The sequence below is a fragment of the Argentina anserina genome, chromosome 5 (assembly GCF_933775445.1).
Source record: "Argentina anserina chromosome 5, drPotAnse1.1, whole genome shotgun sequence".
In the NCBI taxonomy this organism is placed as follows: Eukaryota; Viridiplantae; Streptophyta; class Magnoliopsida; order Rosales; family Rosaceae; genus Argentina; species Argentina anserina.
In genome coordinates this window covers 9,514,764-9,525,580 of record NC_065876.1, presented here as the reverse complement: position 1 = coordinate 9,525,580, position 10,817 = coordinate 9,514,764, and the positions used below count along the sequence as shown (strand labels likewise).

General features: G+C 37.4%; 1 protein-coding gene across 3 annotated transcripts; it reads left to right on the top strand.

Moving 5' to 3' along the window:
• The first annotated feature begins 1,021 nt into the window (after window positions 1-1,021).
• Window positions 1,022-5,641, top strand: LOC126794235 (FAM10 family protein At4g22670). Of its 3 annotated transcripts, XM_050520901.1 has the most exons (13): window positions 1,023-1,212; window positions 1,305-1,356; window positions 1,452-1,607; window positions 1,712-1,799; window positions 1,879-1,959; window positions 2,069-2,133; window positions 2,319-2,459; window positions 3,090-3,206; window positions 3,288-3,354; window positions 3,457-3,510; window positions 3,541-3,641; window positions 3,824-3,881; window positions 5,337-5,641. In XM_050520901.1, the coding sequence occupies exons 1-13, from the start codon at window positions 1,103-1,105 to the stop codon at window positions 5,426-5,428; spliced, it is 1,182 nt and encodes a 393-aa protein (XP_050376858.1). In that variant the 5' UTR covers window positions 1,023-1,102; the 3' UTR covers window positions 5,429-5,641. The 3 variants fall into 3 exon arrangements, with proteins under 3 accessions (XP_050376855.1, XP_050376858.1, XP_050376857.1); XM_050520900.1 differs by having other exon boundaries at window positions 3,288-3,510; XM_050520898.1 differs by having other exon boundaries at window positions 1,022-1,212; window positions 3,288-3,641.
• The last annotated feature ends 5,176 nt before the right edge of the window (window positions 5,642-10,817 follow it).

Genomic DNA, 10,817 nt, shown 5'->3' with positions numbered 1-10,817 from the left:
TCCTTATGAAATGCATCGTTCATATTCAGCAAAACTGTCTAGTTTACACTCCTTCAAAATTGTCGTCTTCAAGTGTCTCGTGGCTGTCCTTAATCAGGTCATAATTATCAGTACATGCCGCACTCTTAACAACTTAGGCGACGATGATGGTGATACTAACTGATGCACAAAGTACTGATGAGATAATGATCAGTCGTTGATGAAAATCATACCACCTGTCCGTATACAAATCAACGGTAAAGAGCATAATTATCTCTATTACTATAAATAAAGCACCCAAAAGATTTATCAAATTGTGAACTGTCAAATTTATCATCTATTTATAAATTTATTCTCACACATAAGCAGAAACATAATTATGTAAAAATACAAATATTTCATCAATGTGTTTTGTCAAATCTATCTTTTGCAGGAAACAAAATTACATGAAAAAATGATCTTTGAAAAATACACTTCAAATAAAATTTTCCAAACTCATACGTTAAAAAGATGTGTATGGCACAGGTACGGAACTAGTTAAGTTAAATTGATCTGTTATTACATTTATCGGTTTCGGCTAGTAACCGACCAAGTGAACATTTCTATGTACGAAAATTTCCGATCCTTATTATTCAAACACTACTATGGTACTCGCATGATGTAAATGAAGTTGCCGATCTTAACAAACTTTCTCTTATACACGTTATGAATTAATATACTAGATACCACGCATACAAAAGCCTACAGACACATGATGTATCGTTAGATAAAGAAATGCAATAAGAAAGTGTACGCCCATGATTTCGATTGTCCATCAGTTGTGATCATTTTATCAACTCCTATCATCAATTTTCACGTTTGTTCATCTGACCTTCGTAGAGAGGCCCATAAGGCAAGCCCAATACGATTCATAATGTCATTCTTAACCCGCCCATGGTTTCAGACGACCGGCGTCATATCCAAAATAGGAAGCTCCGAAGCTACTAGAAGCGCCTTGTGACCACCGAGTCACTACAAAGTCCTCACAAATCACATTCCAAAGGAAAAAAGAAAACCCAACTCTTCTCTCTCTCAGCGCCTCTGTAAAACCCTATTGCTACTCTCTCTCTCTGTTACTTCAACAATGGACGAGGCGAAGCTGAAGCAGCTGAAGCATTTCGTCGAGCAGTGCAAGTCCGATCCCTCCATTCTCGCCGATCCTTCCCTCTCCTTCTTCCGCGACTACCTCCAAAGGTAAACCCTCCGTTTCTCCTCCTCCCTCTTTTTCATATTTTTTTAGCTTCAATTCTGTTATGAATTTGATGAATCAAAACGATTCGTTTCAGTCTCGGCGCTACTGTGCCGTCCTCTGCTAGCAAGAATGAAGATTCGAAACCGGTACGGTCTCCGCTTTCTCCTTTTTTTTGCTCTGTGATTTTTATTAGGTTACGATGTTACGTGTGTTTGATTTGAGGCGGTTTTGGCGATTGTAGAGGAGCTATGTAGTGGAGGAGAGCGACGACGACATGTCGGAGGAGGCTGAGCCGGAGCCGGTTCATGTTCAGGAGGAAGAGGAAGAAGAGATTGTCGAATCTGATCTCGAGCTTGAAGGCGAGACTGTGGAGCCTGACAATGAGCCTCCTCAGAAGGTTAGTTTTGGACTGAGCCGAGTTTCGGTGTAGTTTGATTAGTTGATAGTGTGTGAATCGTTTTGCTTATGTGACGTGTGGTGATGGATTTACTTGTTTTGCAGATGGGAGATGCGTCTGTTGAGGTCACTGAAGAGAATCGTGATGCCTCGCAGGCGGCTAAGAGCAAAGCTTTAGGGTCCATGAGTGATGGTATAATGAGTAATAGTATATTGTGTCTGTGAATTAGGGGCGTGGAATTTGGATTGTGATGGGGTTTTATGTTGTACAGGTAACTTGGAGGAAGCTATTGAGCATCTTACTGAGGCGATTCTGCTCAATCCTACTTCGGCCATTATGTATGGCACCAGAGGTATGGGTTCTTGGCGCTCTTATGTTCGTTGTTATATCTGTTTGTTTGAATTAATTAGATAAGTCCTTAGCGGTTGGGTGTAATTATGTTATATGTCCTACTTTAACAGCCAGTGTGTACATCAAAATGAAGAAACCTAATGCCGCAATTCGCGATGCCACCGCTGCTCTGGAGGTTGTTGATGTATTCCTTTTTTTTTTTTTGCTTTTGTGCAATAAAATCTGTGTTTCCCTTTCTGTTATTGTCATTTCTTTATATGCCAGCTTGCTTTTGTGACTTTTGTTTATAATTCTACAAGCATATGGTGAGGTTTTAGCTTCTTTAAAGGTGAAACTTATTATTGATGTAATTTATGTCAGATCAATCCTGACTCCGCTAAAGGCTATAAGGCTCGTGGCATCGCTCATTCAATGCTTGGGAATTGGGAAGAGGCTGCAAATGATCTCCACTTGGCATCAAAGCTAGACTTTGATGAGGAAATCAGTGCCGTACTTAAGAAGGTTTGATTTCTCATTTTTCTGCCACTGATTTATAGTGCTATTATTTTTGCTTGTCCTGTTTTCAGATATATCAATCGCTTTTTGCTCGTCATGAGTAATTTTGTTGCTTATCATTCTTTTCCCACTTGTCCTTTTTTTCTTTACATTGCACAAGTATCTTACTTATAAATACTAAATCATTTCCCAAATATGCTGGTTTCATTGGGAGACCATTGAAAATCTTCCAAATGTATCTTTTGTCCAATTTTACTTTATATTAAAACTGTGTGATAGTGAGCTTTTATGCGATTACTTAATAAAACCGAGAAATTCATTTGATTATTGGGCTGTCAGTTAGGTGTTGGTATTGATGAAGAGCATGATGTAACCTTTTAAACTATGGAATATTTAAAGATGCAACACATTCTAGAAAATTGTGGGGCAAGTACCCAAAGGTCCAGATACAATATTCTTGAAGGTGTTGATACTTAGCTCATAGATAAGAAGAAAATAAAAACTATCATTTGTTAGAAGGAAATCAGTGCTGTACTTTTAGTATTCTCAATTCTCAATTATAGACTTATTGCAATTTGCCTGTTTGTCATTTTCGGATTTGGTTTTCTGTCTAATTGGAACTCATTGACTGTGTAGGTTGAACCAAATGTACACAGGATTCAGGAACACCGTCGTAAGTATGATAGGCTTCGCAAGGAAAGAGAGGACAGGAAGCTTGAGCGTGAGAGACAACGTCGCAAAGCTGAGGCTCAGGTAATTATTTACATAAAAAGGAAGAAACTTCTGTGGCATCAAGTTTCCATCTTATTCTAATATTTTTGTGTTTCCTTCAAGGCTGCATATGAGAAGGCTAAGAAGCAAGAGCAGTCATCTTCTAGTAGAAGGCCAGGAGGCTTTCCTGGTGGGTTCCCAGGAGGGATGCCGGGCGGCTTTCCTGGTGCTGGAGGGATGCCAGGCGGGTTCCCAGGAGGGATGCCAGGCGGGTTCCCAGGAGGGATGCCAGGCGGGTTCCCAGGAGGGATGCCAGGCGGCTTTCCAGGTGCTGGTGGGATGCCAGGTGACTTTCCGGGTGCTGGTGGGATGCCAGGTGGCTTTCCAGGCGCAGGAGGAATGCCTGAAACAGGAGGTGCGGCTGGAGGCTCTGCAGGAGGGGCTCCTGGAAATGTCGATTTCAGCAAAATATTGAATGTATGTACAGTTTTCACAAATTTTGTATGTACCAAATGATAGTCAGATACAGTTCAGTATATCTGTATCTGTGTGTGTTGTCTACATGTTGCGTATAGTCTTTCTTTTATATTTATTGTGGAATGTGCTCTCAAGTCAGAAATGCAAATCACACGCCTAAACTCTGTTGTAAACTTGTGCAGGACCCGGAACTGATGTCTGCATTTAAGGATCCAGAAATTATGGCTGCTCTTCAAGATGGTACAGTCTACTTTTTTACTTACTGTTCTTAGACGTACTTCTCAGACTCATATGGGACATATGTTGCACTTAGATAAAGCTTTTTATTCAGTTTTGGAACTTCAGTTTTGTGGTTTCTGTCATGCTCATACCATATATAAGTTCATCCCAGTCTTGAGTTTAGTCTCTCCTGGTCCTGGTGTCAGTGCCTTACGGGTTGAGTCTAATACTCTATAGACTTCTATTTTGGTAATGTGGATCACCACCTCAGCTGTTGAGGCCACTGTAGATCGTGTAGATGTCAATTGCAACCTCTTTCTTTGACATGGAGAGCAAAGCTGTCATAAGGAGATCAAAAATAAGGAAATTGCAGTAGTAACATCCATTCATAAAATTGAGCTTAGGCTCCCTCATAACATGATGTTGCTTATGGTAAATTGCTTAAACATGGAAATTAAAAGTTTTTTTTTCTCAAAATTATAGGAACAATATTATTGCCAGTTTACTCTTACTTTCTTTAAAAATGCTGGATTGATATCAGCATCTGAGACTGTTTTAGCTACATATAGATTCTAAAACATACGTAGAATTCTCATAATATTAAAAAATGAAGTGTAATGGTGAAAACGAAGAGTGAGCTGGTTTAGATAAGGAAGATTGGGTAAAAGCCGAAACCAAATTGGGTCAGATTTTCATTTGTGATACTGTCTATTTTGAATTTGTTCTCACATTTGCATGAGTATTGTTCTAGTGAAACAGACATTTTATTTTTGTCTAGCTTTAAGAATGGGCTGAGTAGAAGCCCTTTAAATATGGGCTGGATACGTTACATTTTATGTAGATATCTTCAGTGTCAATCTTTTTTCTACACTGAATCTTAGCTGAGTTCATTTCAGCCTCATAAGCTTATAATGAATCTTTGATATTTAGTTCTTCAGTTGGAGTCTTTTTAATACTGATCTTTGAGCAGACATTCCTGCCTCTCATAGATGGGAGTGGATTCTCTAACAGTTTAATCTGAGTTGGTGTTGCAATCTTGTTGTTTTATTAGTCAGTGTCCTGATTCCTAAATATTTTGCCAACTTGAGTTATCTGATGATGGACAAAACAAGAAAAAAATTATGTTCACCATGAAATGAGATGGAAATTGAACATCCGGATTTTTTGTCTAGATATTTGTTTATGAAGGCTGCATCTAGATTGCAGATTCAGATATGTAAATCAAATATTTAGAAAGAGTGCTACACTAAAAGTAGTTCTTGATGCTAGTCATGCCTCTATCTGGCATTTGTTTACATTGTTTGTCTTGATGTGCTGCTCGGTTTCGACCTTATCTGGCATTTGTTTACATTTGTTCCTATGTTTGGTGCTTATGTTCTTTCACCCGAGTTGATTCACATTAATTTCTCCTACTAAATCTGGTACTGGTTTTGCTATATGCACCTAACTATAGTTGGTTGATATGTTTTTTTGCAGTGATGGCGAATCCTGCTAATCTTGCAAAGCATCAAGCAAATCCCAAGGTGGCTCCAATAATTGCCAAGATGATGAGCAAATTTGCCAAGTGAAAGTTCTCTGAATTGTCATGATATTTTGGGAAATGAGTGAGATGAATGCTTTGGAATAGTGTTAAACAAGATATTTTCATGTGCAGTAGCTTGATGGAATTGTGCAACTCACTCTTCAATTTTACTGAAACTCATAGTCAGTAGACCATGTCTTGCTGTCCCTGGTGAAATTTGATCAATTTACTGGAGGGTTGAAGGTTTTCTGTTTTGGTTTCTGTTTCTTTTGTCGATTTTCTTACCAAAATCTGCCTAGCATATATTTGACTGCTATATCTAGCTTATGATGAATGCTTGCCCTCTAATTTCTGTGTCTAATCCCAATGGCCAGTCTTTCCCTCTAATTTCTCACGGTCAAGAGAAAGGTCTGTAATGTTAGAACTGTTGTCTGTTGCCTTGTGAAGCAAGCCGCAATGGTTGTGAATACTATATCGGGGAATAATGTGGGTAGAGCACTGTCTCGAACGTGAAACCTGTCAGCTGATACGCAAAGCGCAACGCAGTGAAGTTCTGCCCTGTTTGACCAGTGCTTGTGATCTTAAACCTTACCACCAAACCGCAACAACCTTTCATCTTTGCTTAAAAGAATGATCAGGACGCATAAAACGTGGTCTTCTCCGTGAATAACAGCCCATTGGTGAGCTATCTAGGTCACTTGCATGTACATTATCAAGAATCCTTGTGGGATTTAAGACCATCCTTTCTACCAAACATTGTTCTTATTTGAGAATGTCTTGTTATTTAGACCACCATGAAAGTTCGTTGCTTGGAGTTTTCGACTCCCAAAGGCGTAGCGGTGTTATCATCAGGTGCATGTGAAACTGTTATCAGTAGGATGAGTTGTTCCTCTCAAAGCTTATGTACTGCGTGAAGATGGTAAATGCACAGCTTGGAGTGAAACTCAGAAGATGAGGTTCGGAACTTTGGATCCCGGCTGTCGTCCTCGGCAAGCTCTGTGTAGGGTTCTTGAAAGTCCAATCAAATTGCGGGAATCCTGGTAGTGGTCCAAAATTGTTACTTGAAATTTTTGTTTACAACCTAATTAATGATGGGTGTATTAATTTCTCTATACGAATATCTTTCCAAGGCTTAGCAAACCTCATGGAGGTAAACAATCCCAACTTTGTAAAAAATGGCATGGCTTTCAATCCGGTAGCTCAGAAGTCGCTTTAGGGTGTGATTAAACCATAATTATGCTTTTTCAATGCTGGTGGATTGATCAATGGGGTTTGTGGGATGGTCGCTGCGACATTATATGTAGAAGAACGTATGGTTTTACCATGAGTAATGAAGCTCGATCCCACTAGAGATTAAAATGAAAAAGGGTCATTAGATATTTTGATCTAATTTATCGTTTGTTTATACTCAGTCACCATATTGGCATATCAAATTGTAGACCAAAAAGAGAAACAAATTCAATATATCTTGCATCAAGCGACGTGGAATTCTAATTCAGCAGTAGAAGCAAGACTTCAAGAGGTGTATGCTGATCGACTTATCAAGGAAAAACACTATATGAGTTCTTTGTGATTTCATAATTATTATTCTTTGAAGTGATCACAATTGGTATCATCCCAAGTACTATCAAATTACGAACTTCCAAAAATATCATTTTCACATTGACATACAAACAAACAAGGATTTTATAGTCAAAACATATATATTTTCAGAAAATCACATCTTCACAATAATGACCGCCCATTTTTCCACACCCCTACGGGTGTAGGCAGTTTCTAGTTTTAATAATAATGAGTCCTTTATTCTAAAAATGTTGGACCGTAATATCACCTAGTCAGGTTCTGGTCATATGTCATACTCAGTATATATATGATCTTCCTAACACCAGCTAACAATAATTTGTAATTTTGTATCATACTTTCGAGGTCCGGGTCAAAATACATAGGATTTCCAATCTAAGGTACGTAATTAACAAATTCGTTAAAAACTTAACAAACTATATGATTTCAAGGAACCTCATATTCTACAATTTTCGCACAATAATACTTCTTTTCGGGATTTTGGTCATATGTCATACTCAAACTCAATGTAAGATCACGTGATACTATTAACATGAGCGTAGGGTTGTATACGCAGCTAAGAAGTAAGGGTAATTTGCCGGATAAATTGAATCTTCATCATCAGCTATTGAACATGAATATTATATGAAGAGGAAAATTCACTAACGGTCCATGAATTTATGTGGTAAGGACAATTTGATCCCTGACCTTTAAAAAGAATCAAAGAGATCCCTGAACTCTTATTCTGATATCAATAAGGTACTTATGTTAAAACTTTTGGAATATTCCGTTAAAATATTCTTTTTCTGTTAATTTTGTCATTTTGTTATTTGTTAGTTGAGAATTTATTTCTTTGAGTTGATCTAATCGAAGATTAAACCTTTCGAGTTGTTCTACAACTTTGTTATTGCATTTTTCTCTATATAGATAATCTAGAAATTCAATCAGGCTAGGTCTTAACGGATCAATATCTGCTACTCCAATCTCCTTTTGGAGATAAATATGTTCGTCGTATAGGATATTTAATATTCTACAAACGTATTCTATGGAGTACTGGCTTTCTTGAATATGTTTTGAATGAAAGCACACTTGCCACTTATCAGTAGCTTTTTCAGTACAAAAAGACTGGTAATTTTTAGGTCTGACTTCTTTTTTATTGGATAAAATGAGCCAATTTTGTGGCATAAGCCTGATCTTCACTTGTTTCTGAGCGAAACAAGCTCTGATACCAGCTAGGGCGAATCTAACCGATGCTCAAAATGTGAAGAGGTTTATGATCTTCTTCAAAAATTTCTTGAAGAACTTCGATATTTTCTTGAGATGCGTAGATTCTACGCTGTATTTTGTAGATAATATCCCAATAATTTTTGGTATTTCTTGGAAGGTTCTTTCTATTTCTTATTAGTTTTTTATATTTTTCTTTTTCTTGTTGCAGTTTTTTTAAAGACAGTTTAGCAAATGCTAAAAGCCTAAGTCTAGAAGCTATGATAATTGCTATGATGATAAAATAACTGTTTACCTTTGAGTATAGAGGGTAGATTTAAAAATTAGTAAACTTCTTAGAAAAATAAATTTTAAAAATTAGGTCCACCATGCTCTTTCAAAATTTTAACAAAATGACAAAATTAACAGAAAAAGAATATTTTAACGAAATATTCTAAACGTTTTAACAGAAGTACCTTATTGATATCAGAATAAGAGTTCAGGGATCTCTTTGATCTTTTTGAAAGGTCAGAGATCAAACTGTCCTTACCACATGAGTTCAGAGACTGTTGGTGAACTTTCCTCTATGAATGGTATATTAGTTTTCCTTGCCGGCCGTATTGGCAGTTGCCAGCACATCACGTAAATAGATCTGCCATATAAATAGTCATGAACATTTCACTGATTCACAGTTTTGCACCAAAAGCACTTTTAACAGACATGATCCACTGTTAATATCTATGGTCCTTAAAGGCCCAGTGATCGTTCTTATATAGCTAGCATAGATCTCCCAGAATAGTTAACATCATTTCAACTTTGCTGCTACTCATGATAGCTGCACAATTGCTTTCATTTTTTTTTGTATTTCATAAATTATGATTCCAAAATATACGTGGTTTGATTCACATCATCTACTCGAACAAACGAAACAGCAACAATATTAAGTGGAACTTAAGAGAAATCCAATATAGAAGGAACTGTGATATGCGAACATGCGTGGATTATTAGTCTTTGAAGCGATGAGGAACTCTCAACTGCTGCAGTACCACAAATGGTGTGTGTTTAAACCAGAGCCTCATTCCCACTTAAAAGCATTCCCACCCCATTTTAATTTGCTCCCCACTTACACTACGTACATACTTACCTACCTGTTTAAATTATGCCTATTTCTACAATCATATACGCGATCAACTATAATGTAAACTCTTGCAGTTTGCACGTATATTTATTATATGATTTGTTAGGATATATAGCTTATATAAGAACACGTTGTGTAAACTATCTATAGGTGAACTAGCTTCACGAATTCCTTTCCTTAAGGAGAAGGCATTATGTGGCTTCCATTAAGACGTATTATTTGCATGAACGAAAATATGTAGATATCATAATCGCAATATTATAAACATCCCTAAAGTGCCTTGCAAGTTATACAAACCGATCGATACGTACTGCTTGTTAGTTGTCTGTTTCTAGCACACTCGGCCGGCAGTCTCAAACTGGATAAGGCATATGCATGGAGATATATACAATGTATATATTCAATCAAACTTAGGGTTAATCAAATAATAGATTTTGCTAGCTTGTTGACCTAAACTCCATAAGGGTCGATCCAAATCAAGATTCTTTTGTACAAGTTCGTACCTGCTATGATTTCTTCGGATCCACTTTGCGATCGATTGAGGAAACGAAAACATCAATTGGAGCAATAAGTCAATAACCTACTTCAAATGTTAATAAAGCTTGACTCCCTTCGATCAGTGTCGAACTATTATAGCTTGATAGTAGCGACCTGCCATATGTGTATCACCTATGTAGTGTTTGTATAGGAGTGATCGAGTTTCATGATCTATGGCTAGTTTTTCGAGTATCGTCTCCTTGTAGCCTATGTGATTGTGAATCTGCTCGACAAATAATGCGATACAGATCAGACGCATCATATTAGTTCTTATTTTTGTGAAAACATAGATGGATGGAGCTAGTGAGCAGCCAAGTGAAGAGACTAATGAGTCATGAGAGGGGAAAAGGGTCCACTTTGAACTAAGCGCACCTATGCTAAGAACTACAAGTCAGGACTTAAGACCAACAAATTGGATAATTAACTACCCGCAACCCAGCTAGCTATGTGTTGTATACTGAAAAATCATAAACTAAGATTGACCAATTTAGGGAAAACCCTTGCATCATGAGGTCAAAAGGCTTATGAATCAGAGGTTAGGACGACAGACCTGTCCTTTGTACCACACTCCACACGTATACAATCCGTACCACATAATGCAAGTTCAAAGCCTATAATCAACGAAGTTGGTAAAAAAAAAAAACGGGTATAAGTACTATATACTCTTCCAAGGTCATAATATCATAATGCAATTTTTAATTTCAAACCAATGAATTAACAGACCAAGAAGGCTAGAATTGATGATGGAGCAGATGCACAATAATAAAATGAAGCATGCCATGCGCGGCACATATATAACACTTAGCGGATGTTTATGTGCGTGTTATAAACATATATGTACGCACACACATATGTGATCCGTGTCAATATACTTCACCATTGGGATCTCTTTTTTTTTTTTTTTCGATAACCATGCCATTTCTTGTGATCTATTTTGCTAAGATATGCACGGTTATCTAAGGGAATGTCCTGGCTCATACGTGTGGTGACACATGTC

Coding starts and splice junctions, on each gene's coding strand:
- LOC126794235 (XM_050520898.1), top strand. CDS start 1,103: ATGGACGAGGCGAAGCTGAAGCAGCTGAAGCATTTCGTCGAGCAGTGC. Junction 1,213..1,304: donor TTCCGCGACTACCTCCAAAG/GTAAACCCTCCG, acceptor GATTCGTTTCAG/TCTCGGCGCTACTGTGCCGT. Junction 1,960..2,068: donor CATTATGTATGGCACCAGAG/GTATGGGTTCTT, acceptor CTACTTTAACAG/CCAGTGTGTACATCAAAATG.